Source organism: Gopherus flavomarginatus, chromosome 7, assembly GCF_025201925.1.
Source record: "Gopherus flavomarginatus isolate rGopFla2 chromosome 7, rGopFla2.mat.asm, whole genome shotgun sequence".
Lineage (NCBI taxonomy): Eukaryota > Metazoa > Chordata > Testudines > Testudinidae > Gopherus > Gopherus flavomarginatus.
Genome location: NC_066623.1, coordinates 55,815,785 through 55,839,752, shown reverse-complemented (window position 1 = coordinate 55,839,752; position 23,968 = coordinate 55,815,785). Strand labels below are relative to the sequence as shown.

Sequence of the window (23,968 nt, the reverse complement as noted above, 5' to 3'; positions counted from 1 at the left end):
AATCACAGAGTTCCAGGAAAGTGGCCTTATGCCTGCAGAAGTTTCGCAGCCACTGGGAATCATCCCATACCTGCAACACTATGCAGTTCCACCAGTTTGTGCTTGTTTGCCAGGCCCAGAATCAGCGTTCCACCATATCAACCAAACCCACTGCTGCCATGCTGTCCCAATTGCCACATCCCATGCTTTCAGGAATGTCTTTGTCCATGTCCTCCTCACAATCGTCCTCATGCTGCTGTCTCTTAGACAGGTTCTGCACATACTGCAGTATAATGTGTGAGGTGTTTACAATGCTTGCAACAGCAGCAGTGAGCTAAATGGGCTCCATGCTTGCCGTGCTATGGCGTCTGCACGGGTAACCCAGGAAAAAAGGCGCAAAATGATTGTCTGCAGTTGGTTTCGCAGAGGGAGGAAAGGAGGGGAGACTGATGAGATGTACCCAAAACCACCCGTGACAATGGTTTTGCCCCATCAGGCATTGGGAACTTAACCCAGAATTCCAATGGGCGGCGGAGACTGTGGGAACTGTGGGATAGCTTCTCCTAGTGCACCACTCCGTGAATTGATGCTAGCCACGGTAGTGAGGACGCACTCCGCCAACTTAATACACTTAGTGGGGACATACACAATCAAGTGTATAAAATCGATTTCTAAAAATCAACTTCTATAAAATTGATCTAATTTTGTAGTGTAGACATACCCTGAGACATTTTCCCGTCGGGGCTTGAGATTTCTACACGACTTCCTACTAGCCCTTCATTTCTTTAATATTTCTGATTATTGTTTAAGCTATCATAAATTAGGCCCTTTTAATGTTAAAGGGTTTTCCTCCCTCAAATGCTAGGTTTACTTTTTCTAGTAGATTCCAATTTTAACCCTTACACAGCTTTACTTATACTCCCAGAAGGAAAAAAAAGGTTTTCATGTTTTTTTCTGTGTGTTTTCACCAAACAAGATGAGACAGAGGCTACCGGATATGACATCTGTATTTCAATGTTTCTAGAGCTGAGTTTAAAAAAAATCTACATTTTCTTCAGCATTTGTACTTTTTTATTTAGGTTAATACTATAAAGGGTGAAGTGTGGTTCTACTGTCAGATGGGCAATCACTGCTCTGATAAGCTATGGATTCTTGTCTGCACTGTTTCTTACAATAACTGTGTCTGAAAGAGACTGGAGTGAACAGACATGACTTTCTCTGCAAGAAAGAGAGTGTAAGGATACATTAGATTGACAGAGACTGATCGCATTCGCAGACACAATTCTGTTTTGAAAATAAACTTGCTAACTTAATTCCAAAGAGATCAAAATGCTGAACTCAATGTATGATTTACTCTGTAAGGAATAGCATGCATGTAAGTGAAATGGGTGGCACTGATGTTCTCTTCTCCTCTGTTTGTTTTACTAACACAACTAGAAATTGTTAGAGAAAGAAGACTAAATGGTTTGAGCTCAAACTGGAACACACTGTGATCATGAAAAGTAAATAAAATAATATTTACCCCATGTCTGCTGAAGCTGTGAAATTGACAAAAAAGCCAGCTCCCCAACCAGCCTGCTGCCCGGTCTCTGCTCCACACTCCCACTGACCGGACACCAGGCATAGACCTCCCCACTGGGAGCTCAGCTGTCCCTGACTCTGACCCCGCTGGACTCTCAGCTCCCCACTCCCCACTGGGAGCACAGCTGCACCAGCGGCACCCGACTGGGAGCTCAGCGCCTGGAGTGTGGTTTGCTGCCATGCTCCCAGCAGTGAACCAAGAGCATCTGACGAAGTGGGTATTCACTCACGAAAGCTCATGCTCCAATACGTCTGTTAGTCTATAAGGTGCCAGAGGACTCTTTGCTGCTTTTACAGATCCGGACTAACACGGCTACCCCTCTGATACATAAGAGCCTGGTGGGGCAGTCAGGCTCCTGGAGGGGAGCTGAGAAGCCTGGTGCAACCTCCCTATTCCCAGCGGGGAGCTGAGAAGCCGGGTATGTCTGCCTTGTTCCCAGTAGGGAGGGGCTGCCAAGCTTCTGGCGAGTAGTGGACTACCAGTGGGGAGATGCATGCGGTGCTGAGCGCCCTTGCTGTCAGCCCCCGCCACTGCCTTCTTAAGTCAGTGGAAGTGCACCTGGTGAGGATGCGTACCATCAACAGAAGAACCACCATGTGGACATGAACCACCGCAGTAATTACTGCAGTGGCTGTAAGCTGATCTAACATAGGTTGACTTAAGTTTATAGTGTAGACATGCCCCAAGAACTGCAACTCTGTTCTCTGGAGAAGGGCAGAGCTTGATTATTTTCTAACCATCAGACCTAAGAGTTTAATGTACCAGAACTGTCTGGTAATTCTCCACTATCTGTGAAATACCAGGCTATCAGAAACAACAAGTAATATTCACCCAGTCTTTGGATGCTCTGATCTGGGGAAACAAAGTAAAGTTCTACCACAGCAGTCTCATCTGAGCAATTGGTTGGTTGCCAGAAGCCAGATTTATTAAACTTGGATGAACTATCCATTAAAAAAATTAAATAGTTAACTAACTGAACTTACACTTATTTAAAAGTCCATTCTGAAAAAATTATCACTTGCAGCTAGTGCAAAACTACATTTATAAAGAATAAGGTGCCCTACTAGTGTCTTCAGTTTAACACATTCAGCATTAATTAATTAATTAATCTGATAGAAACTGAGCAACAAATGACTAAATCTTCCAACAGAATGAGGTAAAAAAAGAAAATTAACATTTTTTGGACAAAAAGCATTTTTTCTTATTCAAGGACAGTGTCATTTTACCTCACAGAGTAGTAAATCAATGATGTGGAAGACCATGCAGAGTGGGAACTTGGCAGTAAAGAGGGTGAGAAACCACTGGGAGGCATACATATGAGCTTCCAGGTTCAAGTCTGAGAAATGGCTATATAAATCAGGTAGCTGCTCCTAGAGTAAGAAAAAAAAAAGGGGAGAGGGGGAAATGCTTAAATGTCACCCAAGTATCCTCCAGCTTCAGAAACACACTGCCAACAAGGTTACTGGAGGTTTGAGAAAAGAGGAAAGTGAAATCCTAGCTCCATTAAAGCCAATGGGCGTTTTGCCACAGACTTCAGTGGGGACAGGATTTCACCTTCAATTTTTGGCAGCTTCTCTGTGTTACTCACCACAGATTCTATCATGATAGTTATTAAAAGCAAAATCAAATCAATACTATACTATGGAATTAGGGAGAGAAATTATAGGACATTAAATATGGAAAGGTAGAGTAGTTGTGCCATGTATAACGTGTGTAACTATCCATTTTAAAAAATCGTTAATACTTTTGTTCTAAATGGTTTATTCTGGGAAAACAATGAAATTATGGACATTGGAGCAGGGAGTTTAAATCAGCCTCAGCGATCATGAAAGATCAGCAAAAAACTAAAAAATATTAACAATCAGACAACGAGGCGAGTTCCACAGGCCAGGAATGCAGTATACACCAACTACGAGGTATGTAGTAACGTCAATTGTAAATTATACAGATTGGTCATTAAAAATACATTTACTCAATAAAGTTCATTGTAGCTGTTTGGTACAAATATTGAAAAGAACATACTGAGGACAAATTAATGTATTTTTTTAATACAGAACCACATAACACTTTATTGAAAAGTATCAGTAAATTGTAAACATACACAAATTGTCATTCTGGAAAGCGAGTTCAAAGGGGATGTGTGCTCAAGATTCTATTTTAGTTTTTAAATCTCAGAAAGGGAATTTTGCAGAACAGTTATATTTTTACTCTGGTTAACTGAATCCAACAGCAAGCTTCCATTATTGTAATTGCACCAGAGGTCAAATCTTAATGGACTGTTAATAATGGCTTATTAGTCAGGACACCAGCGTACAAAACTTGTAATGGTTTAGTCAGAGTTAAATTGCTTTTAATATGAAAAATTAAAATGTAAGGAAAAACTAGACGCATATCAAGTCACAATAAGATGACCCATGGCCTGCAAAATGATCTGTGGTGGTCTTATTTTTCATATTAATAGAATTGTCCCAGCTTGTATAATATCTTAACTCATAATGCAAGTCATACAAACTAAGACAATCCTATTCCAAAATATTCTCATATTCTGTTAGAACTCAGAAGTTCTACTGTAGTCACATCAATTTAACAAATAAAAAGAGAAGGGGAGAGAAAACCATAAATATCCTCTCTTTGAATCAAAAAGGTTCACAAGAGTAAATATATGGAAGCCAAAAGAAAACAGACACAGACCCAACCACAATGTTTGGCTTCAGATCTTAAATGTCCCTCAATTTGGGGCTCTTAGGATTCAAGAATTTGATCCAGTACACTCCTGAAAGGAGAAAGTTGTATTTTTCTAAAGCTGTAAGAGAATAGTTTACCTCTTCCCCACTCAACATTACCATGTATGAAAGGACAAGAGTTCTTATTCCTGGTCCTACCTGCATTAGTTTCTCTAGTTGGTAAAATTTGCAGTGAAGATCTTCAAAGTTATTTTTGTAGAGATCTCGCAAGCCATAGTCATACATGATCTTCACCAGTACACAAAAGGCCTGCTCCTCTGGCATCTGCAAGGAGAAATACACAAAGAGTCTTTGAATGACAATGCAGAGATTTGAAATATCATAGTTGTAACATTTCAAAATTCCCTTTGCCCAAGCGATGGTAAGAGATTCTGAAAAAAATCTAAATGTTTCAATTTTTTAAAATTCAAAATTACTTTCAATTTTGAAATTTTCTGAAATTTTATTATTTAAAACATTAGAAAGCTTGAAATAAAAAACAAATGTTTTTGTTTATTCAGTTCTATTAGGTACCAAAAAATCTTAGTGGAATAATTTATTCTCCTTGAGGAAAACATTAGTTAGGCTTTGTCTATACTGATTTGAAACAGTGTTAGGATCTTTCTTCAGAATCTTATTCAAACACAGTGTAAACAGTATTCTAGTCTCAATTCAACACTTGGGGCTGTAAATGCACAACTTCCATTAGCATTCCCACTACAAAGGTAAATGAGAATATTTAGCTTAGCCGGTACATAATTCTCATCTAGAAAACCACAGTAAAAAACAAATTGTCATTAAAACAGTCTTTGTCAACTGGACATTAGAAAAACACTTCTCAAAAATTCTAGTTACATCAGGCCCTCATGGGAAAAATGCAGAAAGGGAAAATTACAGCCAACGTTCAGGTGCATTAAGCAGTCCTGGGTCAGGTTTTCCATGACTGAGGACACAACAATGAGCTTGGCCCTCCAAACATGCGATCATACTGAGACCTCTCCCAGCAGCATGACTCCCTCAAGAAGCCCTGCTACACTATGTCCATACCTCCGCATCCAAATGATACTGAACACTTTAAACCCTACTGGGGCTCTACTCAAGACCCACTTAGGGGCTTCACTAAATCAGCCAACCTCACTTTTGGAGTTGTGCTGGCTGGCTGCATGCCCTAATGGGAGGGGAGGGTGTGGGAAGTCTTGTGTAATCATAACCTCCCTTGACAGTATCCCTGACTTCAGGGGATACCGTAACAGGGTATGTGTGAGTGGAAGCTATTGCAGACACAAATCAGGACTTTAATCACAAGAATGTCTTACTTCTGCAAATACCACATAAGTGCCAATGGGCAGAAACTACTCTGAATATCTGAGTGACAACTCTTGACCTTTTACTATTTCCACTAGCACGCAGAATCTCTCTCCAGACAAATGTCAGCAGTGGATAAAAGCTGAATAGTTTTCTTCAAAGAGAATTTCAGTCCCTTTTTATTGACTTCTAAGGTTTCACTTTTTAGTGCCCAGACTAAGATCACGCCTTGCCTCTAGGCCAAAACTGGTGCTGAGTCCTTTCTCTTTAGCCAGTTTACATGAAAGTAGCTGTTGAACCTCAAGAACTGCCAGCCCAGCTGCCAGGTGTCTGTGCAGACTAAGATCAGACATAATAAGCTGTTATGAGATCTCACATCTCTTGCCACAATTTTATCTGAAAAGATGAACCCCTGTGGAGGACAGATAAAGGCTGGAGACCAAGTTAAGAAGAGAAATTAATAGCTTTATCCTGCATGAAGAGCTTGGGGACTTGGGTCTGTTCTTTCTAAAACATAAATGTAAACTTATTTTACTTGTTCATATACTAACAAGGAAATTATGTTTACACACATGTGCATGTTCACCCAGATGTGCATGCACACACACGTTCATCCCCATCCAATACATATGGTGTGACAGCACTGCAAAAAAAAAATAAAAAGTGTGTTCTTAACTCAGGTTAAAATAGCAGGGAAAACATAGTAACTCAGGTTTTAACTTGGGTTAGCAGATGACGTTTAAACCTCTAAGGGAACCTGGAGTTGAACTCAAGCTGCAAACCCAGGTTAAATGCCAAATTGCTGTGTATTCACTGGTATTTTAACCAAAGTTAAGAATAGACCTTCTTTTGCATTGAAGACATACCAACAAGGAGTAGGGAAGGATTGAGAGTTTGTTGTGAGGCCAAGTCTTTTACAGGGAGAGACCATGGAGACTTCACTCTTAGGGGACAGGGATTTCCCCAGTATTACCAATCCCAAGAGTCCAAAATCATGAATCAATCCCCAAAATGTATGTTATTATTAAGCCAATGAAATTTTAAAAAATAAATTTTGGTTTCTTTTAATTTGCTTTGTTTTTTGAGCCCCTTTTCCAACCATGATTGCTAAAAACTTACCAATTTGTTAATAATGAGAACTAAGATTCTCACATATTCACATGAATGCAAGAGCTGGGCTTCAAGAAACACACAAAATATTGCAAGATCTGTAGTAAAATCCTAACAGCTGGAGACAAATGGTTCCCTGTGATTGGGAAATCTCTGCTCATATTTTGGTGGGGATTTCTCCAGAAGAACTATGAAGACTCAAGATGGAGGTTCAGGATACCCATCCACCCCTAGAAGACAACTCAGGGGAAGGAAAAAGCACCCCCTATCCCAGAACAATACAAGAGGCCTGGGGACGATGGGACCATGTAGAGATTAACAAGGCTTAGAGAGATTCAGAACAGAGTCAGTAAGCATTCAGGACATTGGACTGGTTGGGAATGGACAATCTGGGGGAGCTAGGGGCTTGAAGGATGCGATCTTCTTCCTCTCCCCCACCGGAGCTCCTAAGCTACATCAGAGAGAATTTGCTTCCTCCTCTTCTCTGATCATTTCAGTTTCATTTCTTATTAGGAATGTATGTATTATATAGGCATATTAAAATGGGTGTAATTGACATTTGGTGGTCCCTAGAAATACCTTTCAAATTTAATCACAAACTCTAAAAACACTCAAAGGCAATTTTATATAGTAATGTCAATGTAACATCACACATTTGGAGATAAGGGGAGCCAAAAGAAAATTCCTCATATTTGGAATTTGGCAGCTTATTCATTGTTTGAACACTTGTGTCTCTACAAATAGCTTATCTTATCTGAACCAGACTTAAAAAAAAAAAAAAAGTCTACTGTTGAGTAAGAAATGCCATGGAAAATATCTGATGGCATGTTTGATTCTGGAATATATGGAGGTGTAGGAGGGGTGATAATGTCGTTCTAGTTTCAATTGTGTCTATAAAGAGACTATCATCTCTCCACAATGCTCTTATTGGGTATCAGCTGCTTAGATCTTCAAGTCCTCATAGTTGTATTTTAAGAAGATAATATTTATGCCTGAAACAGTTTGAATTTTTCTTTTAGACATCTTACTTAGTAACTTCTTTCCTCTTGGGCTGTTCGTGTGAGGGATAAATCTTTAGAGGTCTTCTAAAGAACCATACTCTAAATGGAAATAACTTCTGAGAGTGATTAATGTGATGTTACCAACAAAAGCCTGGCACTGAAAACAAGCAATAGCCTGTATAACTGTTTTTTTAAAAACGCTCTTCACAATATCCCATTTCTTAACTCCATGGATGTATCAAAACATTTGTTTAGAAGCTTGTAAATATCTAATATTTGTCAACTATGCTAGTATCTTGGAAATTAAAGATGACAATACAAATTAACAATCAAGTATGTCTTTCAATGAATGGGTCAAATCCGTTATTCAGTTTTTGCTCATGAGGAGATTTCAAAACTGCTCAAGTCCTATTGAAAGTCAATGGCACTTATGATCCATTTGGGTGAGAATCCCACCCTCAGACAAGCTCCTACTAACATCGATAAGAGTTTGCCTGGTGAGAACTAGGTTAAAAATGAAATGAAAATCCATTAAAAACTTCAGGATTTGGCAAACTATTCAAAAAAGGATCCTTTACTGTCAAATAAAAACTGACCACTACAAAATATATAACAGCTTCTATTACAACAAAACTTAATTATTCCTGACCTAACGGTTTCGTAAGAACATAAGAATGGCTATAATGGGTCAGACCAACAGTCCACCTATCTAACCCAGTATCCTGTCTTCTGACAGTGGCTGGTGCCAGAATCTTCAGAGAGAAATGAACAGAACAGGGCAATTATCCTGTGTTCAATTCCCTGTTATCCAGTCCCAGCTTCAGAGGCTAGGGATTCTCAGAGCATGGGGTTGCATCCATGACTATCTTAGCTAATAGCCATTGATGGACCTATCTAATTCTTTTTTGAGCCCACAATCATACTTTTGGCCTTCACAACATCCCCCAGCAAAAAGTTCTCCGAGTTGACTGTGTGTTGTGTGAAGAAGTACTTATTTCTGTTTGTTTTAAACCTGCTGCCTATTAATTCATTGGATGACCCCAGTTTGTATTGTGTGAAGGGATAAATAACACTTCCTTATTCACTTTCACCACATAATTCATGATTTTATACACCTCTGTCATAGCCCCCACCCCTCACTCCCCGTTAATTGTCTCTCTCCTAAATTGAACAGTCCCAATTTTTTTAATCTGTCCTCATATAGAAGGACATATAGAAGCTGTTCCACACCCCTAATCATTTTTGTTGCCCTTCTCTGCACCTTTTCCAATTCTAATATACCTTTTTTGAGATGGGATGACCTGAACTGCACAAAGTATTGAAGTGTGGAGGTACCATGGATTTATATCGTGGTATTATATCATCTTCTGTTTTATTGTCTATCCATTTCCTAATAGTTCCTAACTTCATGTTAGCTTTTTTGACTGCCACTGCACATTGAGCAGATGTTTTCAGAGAACTTGCCAAGATCATTCTTGACAGGAAACAGCTAATTTAGACCCCCATCATTTTGTATGTGTAGGTGGGACTATAGTTGGCAACGAACATTATTGTTCATTTATTAACATTGAATTTCATCTGGTATTTTGTCGCCTAGACACCCAGCTTAGTGGGATCCTGTGACATATCCCTGTACCCTTTGTAACTCTTCACTGTCAGCTTTGGACTTAATGATCTTTAGTAATTCAGTATTGTCTGCAAACTTTGTCACCTCACTTTTCACCCTTCTTTCCAGATCATTTATGAATAGGGTCCTACCAAATTCACTGCCATGAAAAAAGCATAACTGTGAAATCTGGTCTCTCTCCATGAAATCTGGTCTTTAGTGTGCTTTTATTCTATACTATACTGATTTCACAGGTGAGACCATAATTTCTCAAATTGAGGGTCCTGACCGAAAAGGGAGTTGCAGGGGAGTCACAAGGTTACTGTAGGGAAGTTGCATATTGCCACCCTTACTTCTGCGCTGCCTTCAAAGCTGGGCAGCCGGAAAGTGGAGAGCGTTGGCTGTTGGCCAGCGCCCAGCTCTGAGGGCAGCACCCCACCAACAGCTGTTCAGAAGTAAGGATGGCAATACCATACCATGCCACCCTTACTTCTGCGCTGCTGCCTTCAGAGTTAGGTGACCAGAGAGTGACAGCTGCAGACCAAGGACCCAGTTCTGAAGGCAGCAGCGCAGAAGTAAACGTGACAATACCATACCATGCCATCCTTACTTGTGTGCTGCTGCTGGCAGCGGCTCTGCCTTCAGAGCTGGGCTCCCAGCCAACAGCTGCCACTCTCCACAGCCCAGCTCTGACAGCCGCACTGCTGGCAGCAACAGTGCAGAAGTAAGGGTAGCAGTACTGCAAAGCTCCCCTACAATAGTCTTGTGACACCCTCCCCAACCCCTTTTTGGATCAGGGCCCCTAGAGTTCCAACACCGTGAAATTTCAGATTTAAATATCTGAAATCAAGAAATTTATGATTTTTTAAATCCTATGACTGTGAAATTAAGCAAAATGAATTGTGAATTTGGTAGGGTCCTATTTATGAATATGTTAAACAGCACTGGCCCAGTATAGATCCCTAGAGAACCCCGCTATTTACCGCTTTCCATTGTGAAACATGACCATTTATTCTTTGTCATTGTTTCCTATTTTTTAACCAGTTACTGAGCCATGAGAGGGCCTTCCCTCTTATCCCATGACTGCTTACTTTGCTTCAGATCCTTTGGAGAGGGATCTTGTGAAAGGCTTTCTGAAAGTCCAGGTATACTATATCCACTGGGTCACCCTTGTCCACGTGCTTGTTGACACCACCAAAGAATTCTAATTGCTTGGCAAGGCATGATTTCCCTTTATAAAAGCTGTGTTGACTCTTCCCAACATATCGCGTTCATCTACGTGCCTGAAAAATTTGTTCTTTACCGTAGTTTCAACCAATTTGCCTGGTACTGAAGTTAGGCTGACTGGTCTGTAATTGCTGGGATCGCCTCTGGATACTTTTTTAAAAAATTGGAGTTACATTAGCTATTCCCCAGTCATCTGGTACAGAGGCTGATTTAAACAATAGGTTACCTACTACAGTTAGCTCTGCAATTTCATATTTGAGTAGTTCATATTCTTATTTGTAGATGAACCACACATTTATAGAAATAAGCCACATGTACTTTCTCTTGGCATCAGGCAAAAAGGATTCCACAGGGAAGGAAAAGATGAACAGACAGAAAAACTAGCACTGGTGAATATTTGACTGACATCAAGTTACGGTATTACATTTTTAAAAACTGCTTCAGCTTCATCATATCAGAGCTTTCACGTTGTAATTTACTCACATGCAGCAGCAACACTGCAGCAAGGAAGGACTGTCCCTGACAATAGCCAATGTCTTCATCATAAACAGAGTATGCCTAGAAAAAAATAAAGGCAAGTTCAATGTCTTTACTGAATATTTAAAATCAAGTATCTCTTGTCGGAAAACACAGTATAACTAATGCAGTATTCAGATCATGTGATATTCTGAAGCTAAAGGCACTGAAGTGCATGGTATTGTAACCACTTTGGTGTAGGCTTAATGTGCATTAAATAAAACATGTATAGATCGCTGCTTGTCCTTTACTAACCCTGTGTATTTTCAAATGTGCTGAAAATGTTGGTCCTTATTCTCCTCCCACTTAAACCAGTGTGAATCAGCAGTAATTTTACTGAAATCAATAGAGTTACATCAGTGTAAAACAGATAAGACAGGAAAATTAGAACAGTTACCTTTAAAAAAGCCAAACAAACTGTTACATGGTAAAATTCTGGGCCCCGAGAGTGTTAAGAAGAAAACCACCAAGGGTAATTTGAAACGGGCATTTTCTCTCTAAGACAGCTGTCCCTGCCTTATTAACATACAGAAAAGGAATAATAATACTCAACTGCAGATAACAAGTTGTAATTCCATGGAGGATTTCAGATGACATCATAGGAATGAGGCTTAAGACAATGTTTTCCAAAGATTTGAAAGCTTCCTTTCAGGAAATGAAACCAACTGCACCTCCGTTCAAGCCATCCTGGCATTGTTAAAAGTCTACCAATATTTCAGAATTTTAATTAAAGGGCTTTAAAATACAATTTGATCTATGTCTTTATATTTTTTATTTTGTAGATCTTAATAAAGATACCTACTCTCCTACATGCTTTGAAAAGCAGTGAAACAGTTACTGTAGATACGAAAAGAAAATATCATCGACATCTGAACTGGAACTCACTGAAATGAATGGTTCCATTCAGACCTCAGAGCTTTCATTTCAAGTTATATCACATCAGTTACATTTTAGCTCATGTTTTGAAAAGTTACTTCACAACTGTAACAGCTAAAGACTACTAAAACAAAACAAAAACAAAACCCAGAAACCTGGAGAAAAACTGCTTCACCTATCCTCCACTGGTGTAAGGTTCCTGAGAGATCGTATGCCAATCATGAGGTTAGCATTGCACCTGTGTAGCTCTAACTTGTGCTGGAGCTGGGTATTTCTGAATCAGGAAGTTGCAAACAGCTCCCTGCCTAGCCTGCACACTCTCCCTGAAGAATTAAGCTCCTCAGCCATAAACTCGATAGGCATGTTATGAGCAACTGGGTACCATGAGTAACCTAGCCCTGGTCTACACTATGAATTTAGGTCAAATTTAGCAGTGTTAGATCGATTTAACCCTGCACCCGTCCACACGACAAAGCCTTTTTTGTCACCTTAAAGGACTCTTAAAATCGTTTCTGTACTTCTCCCCGATGAGGGGATTAGTGCCGAAATGGACACCGCCGGGCTGAATTTGGGGTAGTGTGGATGCAGTTCGACTGCACTGGCCTCCAGGAGCTATCCCAGAGTGCTCCATTGTGACCGCTCTGGACAGCACTTTGAACTCAGATGCACTAGCCAGGTACACAGGAAAAGCCTGGGAACTTCTGAATTTCATTTCCTGTTTGGCCAGTGTCGCAAACTCAGCAGCATAGGTGACCATGCAGTCCCCCCAGAATGTTTCTACATTCCCCCTATCATCTCTGTCTCTGAAGTTATCGCAGATTAGGAGGCGAAAAAACTGCACTCGTGATGACATGTTTTCCGAGCTCATGCAGTCCTCCCGCACTGATAGGGCACAGCGTAATGCATGGAGGCATTCAGTGGCAGAGGCCAGAAAAGAATTGCTGTGTTTGCTTTATGGCAAAAGTATCATGCCTCACTAGCGATTCTGCCTGAGCCAGGTCACTGTGTCAGCTTGGGCGGGGGCATGACCGCTTTGTGAGCAGGAAGGCCATAGATATAGACATTGCATTAGGTAGCTTCTGCAGCTAAAGAAAACATTCCTGTGCATTCGGCAAAGTCTGTGGTAAAACAGAGAAGTCCCGTAGTGCAGTGGTTATCATGTTCACCTAATACAGAAAAGCCCCATAGTGTAGTGGTTATCACGTTCACCTAACACAAAAAACATCCCTGTTCAAAACCTGGCGGAAACAGGTGACTGTTCCTTGTCCTGACTCCCCTCCTGCACTTTTAGTCTTAGAACAGACTGCGCTGTGAAATTTTCCTTTATTTATATCAATTATGAGTTAAATAATATGGAAGCTCTCTCTAAGTTACAGTCCCGGGTTCCTTACCCTTTCAGCTGCTCTGATAAATTAACATTTTTGTTAGGGGCGGGGAAAAATTTTAATGAAGCCTTTTATAGGGACTAATGCTATCTAGGACTCTGACATAATCTTAACATGGCCCACAGAGTGCAATCCTTCGTTCTGGATTTGTCATTCCACAAGTTGAACTGCTCCTTACTACTGTCCAGGCTTCATGAGCCATGGGAGCAAGGGGCAGGCTGGTGTAGGTGTGACCGCGCGGTCCTGCTGGCTGGGAGAGCAGCCTGAGGCAGAAGCTTCCAGCTGGCATGATATTCCAGGCAGGACCGAATCTCCATGAGATGAAACTTAAAGAAGAGAATGACCTGGAGTCACTCCCATTCGGTGCTCTAAGAGGAGGATAGCCATGTCTGTCCAGGCACCCCCGATCAACCTCACTGAGGTTTGCCAGCTGAGAGGGACTCCAGCTGGCAGAAGCCAGCAGACGGAGCCTTGCTCATCTTGCTGCCGGTCTGGGGCTCCATCTGCCAGCCCTGCTCAGCCCACTGCTTGCCTGCAGTTCCGATCATCCGGGCAGGCAGCAGGCTGAGCAGGTCCAGTGGATGGGACCCTGGAAAAAAGGCGCAAAATGATTGTCTGTCGTTGCTTTCTCCGGGGGGTGGTAGAGGAGGGGGCTGACGACATGTACCTAGAACCACCCGCGACAAAGTTTTTGCCCCATCAAGCACTGGGAGCTCAACCCAGAATTCCAATGGGCGGCGGAGACTGCGGGAACTGTGGGATAGCTACCCACAGTGCAGTGCTCCGAAAGTCGATGCTAGCCTCGGTACTGTGGATGCACTCCACCGACTTAAGGGTCTTAAGTGGGGACACACACAATCAACAGTATCAAATTGATTTCTAAAAAACTGACATATTAAATCGACCTAATTTCGTAGTGTAGACATACCCTTCATGATATAATTCACATGGAAGTTTCATGTTGCCTGTATGCCTGAGAGTACAATTAATGACATGCAGCAATAGTTTTATTATAGCACTATTCATCCAGGTCATCCAAATATCTGATTAATGTCCCAGATGTTGCTTTGATTATGTTGTTGCATCTCCAAAACAAGTAAAACATGTATTGTAATTTTAAAACAAAACCACACCCACACAACATTCTCATTAAACCATCAATGTAAGTGATGCTTTGCCTTCTGTACACAAATGATCTGCTATAGAGATAAAGTACAGGATAAACACAAGACTAATCAAAAAGAAATTTTCAACATCTGTCTCTGATTGTCTGCTAACATTTTGTACTTTGCTTCAGCTGAAAGTGGATTTTTAGGAAATTTTTTCTTCTTTGGGAGATATAACATTTTGAACAGCCAGAAACACGATAGTACCTCACAAAATAAAACAGATAATAGTCCTGCCCCAAATAATAAATTTAATTTTAATATGACCTAAATAGCAAGAGCTATAGACATAGGCTATGTCTCCACTGCCATACGTGTGAATCACAAAACTGTCTCCACACCCTCACAAACATCTGATCTTGTAAGATAATGGTTTGAATTGGGACCCTGCGTTAGTGTTTTGTTTCTAAGCCCTGGTCTACACTACACGTTTAGGTCGAATTTAGCACCGTTACGTCGATTTAACCCTGCACCTGTCCCCGACGAAGCCGTTTTTTCTGACTTAAAGGGCTCTTAAAATCAATTTCTGTACTCCTTCCCCGATGAGGGGATTAGCACTGAAATCGACCTTGCTGGGTCAAGTTTGGGGTACTGTGAGGCTAGTTGGGTCACAATTCGATGGTATTGCCCTCCAGGAGCTATCCCAGAGTGCTCCATTGTGACTGCTCTGGACAGCGCTCTCAACTCAGATGCACTGGCCAGGTAGACAGGAAAAGGCCCGCGAACTTTTGAATCTCATTTCCTGTTTGGAGAGCATGGCAAGCTGATGAGCACACGTGACCATGCAGAGCTCATCAGCAGAGGTGACCATGGAGTCCCAGAATCACAAAAGAGCTCCAGCATGGACCGAATGATAGGTACTGGATCTGATCACTGTATGGGGAGACAAATCCATGCTATCAGAATTCCGTTCCAAAAGGCAAAATGCCAAAATACTTGAAAAAATCTCCAAGGGCATGAAGGACAAAGGTTATAACAGGGACCCACAGCAGCGCTGCATGAAACTTAAGGGGCTCAGACAAACTTACCAAAAAACCAAAGAGGCAAACAGCTGCTCCAGGTCAGACTCCCAGACATGCCGCTTCTATCATGAGCTGCATGCAATTCTAGCGGGTGCCCCTACAACTACCCCACCCCTGTATGTGGACTCTTGCAAGGGAGTCTCATGCAACAGGGATGAGGATTTTGGGGACAAGGAAGATGATGATGAGAAGGAGGTTGAACATAGCGCACAGCAGGCAAGTAGAGAAACCGTTCTCCCCGACAGCCAGGAACTGTTTATCACCCTGGAGATATTACCCTCCCAATCCGGGCTCCCGGACCTTCAAAGAGGAGAAGGCACTTCTGGTGAGTGTACCTTTGTAAATATAATACATGGTTTAAAAGCAAGAGTGTTTAATGATTAATTTGTCCTGAAGACTTGGGATGTATTTGTGGCCAGTAAAGCTACTGGAATGCCATCAAGCAACATCCATTCTTTATCTCTCTGTGTTATCCTCAGGAGAGTGATATCATTCATGGTCACCTGGTTGAAATAGGGGAATTTTATTAAGGGGACATTCAGAGGTGGCTGTTTCTGCTGGGTTGTGTGCCTGTGGCTGAAAAGAAACCATCCCTGCTGATAGTCACATAATGAGGCGAGGGGTTGAAGCCATCATCCCAGAGAATTGTGGGGGGGTTAGTTGGGTTTGTGCTGCACTTTAACCTGAAAACCGCAGCTCCTCCTTTTAAATGGCCAACTCAACTCTCCCTTTTTTTCCTTCCACAGCAGCAAATGTTTCAACGCTTCCCCATCATCTCCGTCCCAGACGCTAGGGCAGACAAGGTGGCGAAAAAAAAGCACTCGCGATGAAATGTTCTCTGAGTTCATGCAGTCGTCCCACAATGAAAAATCCTAGCAGAATGTGTGGAGGCAGACAATGTCAGAGTACAGGAAAGCACAAAATGAATGTGAGGACAGATGGCTGGAGCAAGAGCAGCAGTGGAGCGTGATGAGAGGAGGCAGGATGCAATGCTGAGGCTACTGGAGGATCAAACTGATATGCTCCAGCGTATGGTTGAGCTGCAGAAAAGGCAGCAGGAGCACAGACCGCTGCTGAAGCCCCTGTGTAACCAACCACCCTCCTCCCGAAGTTCCATAGCCTCCTCACCCAGAAGCCCAAGAATGCGGTGGGGGCAGGTGTCCCCTCCAGGCACCCAACCACTCCACCCAAGAGGACTGCCCAAGCAACAGAAAGCTGGCATTCAATAAGTTTTGAAGCGCAGTGTGGCCTTGTCCTTCCCTCCTACTCCACCCCTCCCGGGCTACCTTGGCAGTTATCCCCCTATTTGTATGATGAATTAATAAAGAATGCATGAATGTGAAGCAAAAATGACTTTATTGTCTCTGCAAGCAGTGATTGAAGGCGGGAGGGGATGGTGGTAGCTTACAGGGAAGTAGAGTGAACCGAGGAGGGTTTGAGGGGGTCATCAAGCAGAAATAAACACAATTCGATGGTATTGCCCTCAACTTTCACACTGTAGCCTGGCCAGTGATGAAACTGGTTTTCAAAGCTTCTCTGATGCTCACCATGCCTTCCTGTACTCTGCTAACCACCGTGGTGTCTGGCTGCCATGATGTCCACATTGCTGGGGCCCGTACTTTGAGAGAATTCTGTGTCCATGTCCTGATCATTCTCATCACCATGCTCCCTTCGCCTCCTAGCCTGGTTTTGCTTTTGCAGGTTCTGGTTCTGCATATACTGCAGAATAACGCGCGTGATGTTTACAGTGCTCATAATTGCCACGGTGATCTGAGCGGGCTCCATGCTTGCCGTGCTATGGTGTCTGCGCAGAAAAAAGGCGCGAAACGATTGTCTGCCTTTGCTCTGATGCAAGGAGGGGCAACTTGGCTTACAGGGAATTAAAATCAACAAAGGGGGTGGGTTTGCATCAAGGAGAAACACACACAACAGCTCCCTCAAGGATTGAACTCAAAACCCTGAATTTACCAGGTTACTGCTCAAACCACTAAGCTATCCCTCCTACCACATTCAGGGAGGTAAAAAGGGAGGGGTGAGCAAATGAATACAAAACAAATCTGAATTCTTTCTTGTTTAGATCCACTCCATCTCTCTTATACATCTTAGGCTGGTAGCAGACGGTGCAGTACAACTGCTAGCCATCGTCATCTCCTGGGTGCTCACCAAAAGACGATGCAGTACGAGTGCTAGCCATCCTCGTCTTCTGGCGAGCAGCCAGAAGACGGTGCAGTATGACTGCAAGCAGGACTGAATCTTCATGAGACTAAACTTAAAAAGAGAATGACCCGGAGTCACTCCCACCTATGTCCAGGTGCCCCTGACAGACCTCACTAAGGTCTCCAGGAGCACTCATGTCTGCCCAAGTGCCCCGACCAACCTCACTGAGGTTGGCTAAAAGAGCACCCAAGAGATGACGACGATGGCTACCAGTCGTAATGCATCATCTGCTGCCAAAAGGCAATGAGCTGCTGCTGTGTAGAAATGCAATACCACGTCTGGCAGCACCCAGGAGATGTACAGTGAGGGTCAGCTGAGTGGGCTCCATGCTTGCCGTGGTATGGCGTCTGCACGGGGAACCCTGGAAATAAGGTTCAAAACGATTGTCTGCCATTGCTTTCACCGGGGGGGGGGGGGGGGGAGGGGAGCCTGATGACATGTACCCAGAACCAGCCTCTAAAATGTTTTTGCCCCATCAGCTCAACCCAGGATTCCAATGGGTGGCGGAGACTGTGGGAACTGTGGGATAGCTACCACAGTGCAATGCTCTAGAAGTCGACGCTAGCCTCGGTACTGTGGATGCACTCCGCCAAGTTAATAGTCTTAATGGTCTTGAGTGGGGACACACACAAAATCGACTGTATAAAATCGATGTCTAAAAAATCGACTTCTATAAATTTGACCTAATTTCGTAGTGTAGACATACCCTAAGTCTCAGATGAGACAAGTTTGCAAATTCTACTTAGCTGGGGATAGATTGGATAGTGTGGGAATAGGACAGTGTAGGCAATATTCACACGCAACTTTTTGAAAGGCACGGTAACTCATGAAAGGTAGAATTATACATTGTAGTCACATCTTGGCCAGATTTTTTTGGACAACCCTTCCCTTGCCTTTGTATTGAAAAGGATATTCACAGCATTAGGAGAATTACCAATATAACCCACAATGTTTTCACAGAAACCAAACTCTGTATTTTCTGTTCTTCTGGAGCCCCTCTAAACTAAAAAGTACAAAAGATTCTGTGTGTGAAGTTGCCATCATCAAGCGCAGTCAGTAGGAACGAACCCTATTCTCAGTCCTGGGAAGGAAAGCCATTTCCACTTTTGTTTCAAGTTCTTTTGGCAGATTTTTATTGCAAGACCACCCATCTAAAACTTTCATGTAGTGCATCTTCATTGGGGTCTTGTTGCAGTGCTTACAGTGGATGGTGGCAGAGGAGCTAAAGAACATTAAGATACATATCAGATTCTTTTACTGCTGGTTTATATTTCAATTGTTAAATGCACGGCTCTCCCACAGCCCCTAGTGCTTGCCCAATAAAACCACAAAACATTGAAATATTTTGGGAATTTCAACAAAAGTGAACTTGCATCTCAAAGAAAATATCCAGAAACTGTTCTTTGCTACCGCTAAAAATTAAATAAATTTGATAGTGACCATTTCATATACCTCAGTGAGAGTAACAGATTTGTCATGAGTTCTAACAAAGCATTTGTCCTGCGAAGTATTTGTTGAATTAACTGCTTCCATTTTTGCACTGAGGCTGGCAACAACTGTAGCACAATCTAAGACAGATTCTGGGTGTTAACGACATACACAGCAGAAAATAAATGGGCTCAGTTGGTAACAATGGGACAGCCAATATAGTATTTCTCATCTCAGAAATGTCATCACTATTGCCCACAATGTCCTGTCACTCACTAGCAAGTTTCTCACTGTCATAGCTCCAGGCAAGATGACAGGTTCTTAAAATATCAGTGTGGTCTGAAAAACAACTATGATTGCTCTTATTCATCTGAAGCAACCAGCTACAGAGAAAGGAAATAATTGCTTTTAAATATCATGTATAAATCTTCCAAATCAGGAGTTTCCAGTCTCATTTATACATTGTGGCATATGAAATCAAAACCATCTGGGTCTATCACACAATATCTCAGGGGGTGGGTTACTTACCTCTCTTCTCAACAGCTGAGAGAAACTTGTCCGAGCTGACAGTTAACTTCTCTGGCCAACAGCCCTAGCACAATTATCAATGATTTTTGCCAAGAAAGTCTAAAACTGACATAAACGGGAGCTGCAAAGCATGCAGTGTCTCTAAACTATCCTCCTATTTTCCTTGATTGGCAGAAACTAAGGAAGAAGTAGCTCTGAAGTCCTCTGTAGAATAACAATTTTAGAACGTTTTTATGAATAGTGTTCATTAAATGTCTCTCTTAAAAGGAGCCCACAAGTGTCCTGTACAGGGAGTCTCATGCACTCATATTTCCTACTGCATTTATAGCTACCCTTGCTGGAAACTAGCTGTGGCCCACAGACAGTATCTTTGTAGCTATATAGCTTACTAATCTTTTGTTTATATTAAACAGAGTAACCAGAAGAGAGACCACAACAGCCCAGATCCATTCTTTCTATCATCTGCTCAAATGCAAAGAGATTAACATCCTCAATTAGATAAGGAAACAGATTCACATAAACAGCTTAATACTAACACTGAAACCTGATTACTAATTTCGACAAATTTAGCTGCTGAGGTTACAAGATAGGAGAACTCCATAGTGCTTAATAACTGGCAGGAGCTGTCACTCTTGTAAATGGATGCTAGTTTGGGTAAGTGTTTAATTAAAATTGGTCTCCTGCTCTACTAACCCAAGCACTGGATCAATATAAAATGTTTTTTAATTAAGAGTTAAAATGGAATCGATTCTGGACATGTCCTAACCAGTGCCAGGATTTGTTAAAAAAATAAGAGTGTTAATTAAGAAAAAGCAATAAGGGTATATATTTTTTTCATCTGAATTCCCACGTCTACCAGTCTGTGGGTACTTAATCCCTTATTAATTTAGTACTTCCGAAAATTGTTTCATATCTGCCTTTTAAAGAGCAGTGCCATTCAGTAGCAAATACACAAAGAAATAGCCAGTCATTTATTTTCAGCATTATAACAACATTCACTATTTTTTTTAAAGTTATCTAAACAGTAACACAAAACTACTAACAAAGGATAGACATTACACAGGATTCTATCCGTGGTGGGCAATAATTACATAATAGTTAATTGGTTTAAAAATAGCAATACCTAACTAGTTCGAAGAGATTTTAAAACAAGTATCAAGTATCAGAGGGGTAGCCGTGTTAGTCTGGAACTGTAAAAGCAGCAGAGAGTCCCGTGGCACCTTATAGACTAACAGATGTATTGGAGCATGAGCTTTCGTGGTTGAATACATGCATCCGACAAAGTGGGTATTCACCCACGAAAGCTCATGCTCCAATACGTCTGTTAGTCTATAAGGTGCCACAGGAGTCTTTGCTGCTAAAACAAGTATGTTCTAAGTCAATTAATTATTGTTAAAAAATCCTAGTACAGAAAACAGGAAGTATTCGTGAGGCAAATGTTCCTTTTTCATCATCAGATTTTCATTTCATGGTACAGAACTTGTAGACAGAAACATAGAAACTGTGATAACAGATCAGACTAATGTTTCCTCTATTTCAGTATCCTACCAGATGCTTCAGAGGAAGGTGCAAAAAACCACAAAATGGATAATTATGGAGTAACATGCCCATTGGGGGAGTTTCTGCCTAACCTCAGAAGTTAGAGGTTGGCTTATACTCTGAAGCATCCCTTGTAATTTTTTAAATCTTTTCTTATGTAACTGTGTATATGTTCTTATTGTTCACATAAATGTCTAACCTCTTTTAAATTCTTGATACACTCTTGGAACTCACTGCCACAAGATATCAAAACCACAAGTAAATGACATGTAAATAGTACGGAAAAGATGAAAAACTTCAGTAGCGGCTAGTGATCAATTAAAGAAATGACAGGCAGACATATTTAGGCAGGATTTGGGTAATTTACCTAGCACCTGCTAGTCTGAGCACTAAGCCTTCTAGCCAGGGTAAGAGAGACTTGTGCTGCCAGGTCCCAAAGACACAATCATGAGGGCTAGAGATTTTTTTTTTTAATGAAAAATTTGATTCTGAAGAAATTAATAGCATTCGTCCAGGAAAGTTTCATACTCATCCCAGGTGAGTGGATTTTTCAAGCTTCATGTTTAGGATATTTCAAAATACAAGGTTTTATTTCGTTTTTCGTTGTTTTTGTTCTTTTGTTTCAGTTGGTTTTTGTTCAGTAACTTGTAAAACTTTAGATTGCAGAGCATCACTACAAGCTTTACTTCATCAATTTACCCTCAACAAAAAGGGTGCTACCTACAGGGACTATCACAATATTATGCAACTAACAAGACCATCCACAGGAATTTTTCAAGGTAACATCCTTTTAGGAGTACCTAGGTTGTTTTCCAGACCTCTTGAGGCAAAATCATGCTCCCAGTGAAGTCAATGAGACTTTTATCATTTACTTGAATAGGGACAGGATTTGTCCTTTAATGACCTGGGACAATTTAGCAAACCTTTATGTTGGTATTCTTCTCTGACTGCTACTCAGAAATCGTTGCTTACTGTTGTAAGTGAAGAGTGAGATTCCTACACCTTCCCCTCCTCCCGCAATGATATAGGATTTTTTTAAATTAAAAGAACAGACTTCTGAACAGACAGGCTGTAAGTCTCTACTGGGCAATCCTGTTCAACCCATTAATAACAAACAGAAACCAAGCCACCTCTACACGATCAATAGCTTCTTTATAACAGCTATCAGTCTTCTAGAACTTGTAAGGGATTTTCAAGTTATCACAACGTCTATAGCACCTTTTGGGATCAACACAGCCTCCGAAAATAGCACTACTGATATGGAGTAGTCTGCTGATCCAAATAGAAGAATGCAGAAGTCTATGGTCAACAGAAATACTCTTTAAAAAAAAACTGTTATAGAAAATTGATTGAGATCTGAACCGTTAAAAGAATTAAGTAGATTTAAAAATTCGAAATATATTCATTTCAAAGGTGAACAGAAAGGCTTCTGGCCTGAACTTAAACCCTCAGACTTCTGTGATTCTGATGCTACTGTGGATGATGTCACTAACATGAAAGCAGGCTAAGGAATGCATATCAAAGCTCCAAAGTGAGATGGACTTTGATCATTTTGCCTTCCCAATCAAGAAAATTGATTGAGACATGATAGCTCAGCTCTTCCAAGGTTCCATTGTACTCAGAACCCATAAAACTTCAACATACTAACTAGGAAATGTGAAATTACAATCATATTGCCAATGTGCCTTTAACACAGTGAGTCAGTCACACTAAACTACAATAGATGACATTCAAATATCCTTCTATACCTTCTGCTCCGGGAAGATCTGCATTTTTTTCCAGAGCTCGCATTTACTCTATCTTCACACCAGTGTAGGCACACAAAAGAACTACCCTCTTTCTGGCAAAAGTCATAGATGGAGCTTCCTTAGAATTGGGTAACTGCATCTTTCTCTCATCTGCAAGGGTCACTGGTGAACAACACAGCAAACTCCCTCTCCCATGGGTAAGTATCAAGCATACTGGATGCAGAGGACACCAAGAGACTGGGAGTCAAGGGCAGGTTTTCAGGACTACTGCGATCCCAGCTTGCTTTTTATTATTTATTTTTGTGTCAGTACCATATTTCTAAGCAGGGTTGGCTCCAGGCACCAGCATTCCAAGCAGGTGCATGGGGCGGCAATCTGCAAGGGGCAGCAGTCCGTGTGTTTTTGTCCCCAAGCAGCATGCCAAATTGCCACTGCAGATGGTGGGGGCAGTCCCTGTGCCGTTAGGGCAGCTTGCACTTTCCCACGGCGGTGGCAATTTGGCGGCCGCTTCTATGTTCAGCTGTCCGCGGCGGTGCAGCTTCTGTCTTCCGGCTGAAGACAGAAGCTGCTGCTGAACTGCCGCCGCTGCAGAAATGCACGTACCACCCTAATGGCACATGGACTGCCCCTGCCGTCAGCGGGTAATTTGGCGCACTGCTTGGGGCGGCTAAAACAGTAGAGCCGGCCCTGTTTCTAAAGATGGTCTGAGGAATATACCAACAATTTGTGATGAAGGAATTAAACCTTTATATTACCAAAGTTTTACTCTAATAGAACTGGCTTCAGATTATACTTGTAGTAACAGAATTACACTGCACTTCAATGACACCGTACTTCCAGGGGCTGATTTTGAATTAAGTATCTTTTTTCTGTGCAACAGTGGGTCTTATATAAGAATCTGAGCTCTTTGCCATTTCCTTATATACAGGCATGCTCCCACCAAAAGCAGTGTCAAAGTGGGAGCAGTAGGATTTTCACCTGTCTTTGCTCTGAACTGCCTTTTCTTACCC

General features: G+C 41.7%; 2 protein-coding genes across 9 annotated transcripts in view; both read right to left on the bottom strand.

Moving 5' to 3' along the window:
* Window positions 1-23,968, bottom strand: part of RABGAP1L (RAB GTPase activating protein 1 like) — a 567,720-nt gene that overhangs the window by 169,998 nt on the left and 373,754 nt on the right. For all 8 annotated transcript variants that reach the window (XM_050963018.1, XM_050963014.1, XM_050963020.1 and 5 more), the window contains 3 exons: window positions 11,017-11,091; window positions 4,444-4,569; window positions 2,788-2,931 (listed from right to left, as the gene is read on the bottom strand). In XM_050963018.1, coding sequence (XP_050818975.1) covers window positions 2,788-2,931; window positions 4,444-4,569; window positions 11,017-11,091 — 345 coding nt within the window. The remainder of the gene's footprint in view (window positions 1-2,787; window positions 2,932-4,443; window positions 4,570-11,016; window positions 11,092-23,968) is intronic.
* LOC127055383 (uncharacterized) overlaps window positions 1-23,968 on the bottom strand; it is a 306,171-nt gene that overhangs the window by 177,449 nt on the left and 104,754 nt on the right. The gene's annotated exons all lie outside the window — the stretch shown is intronic.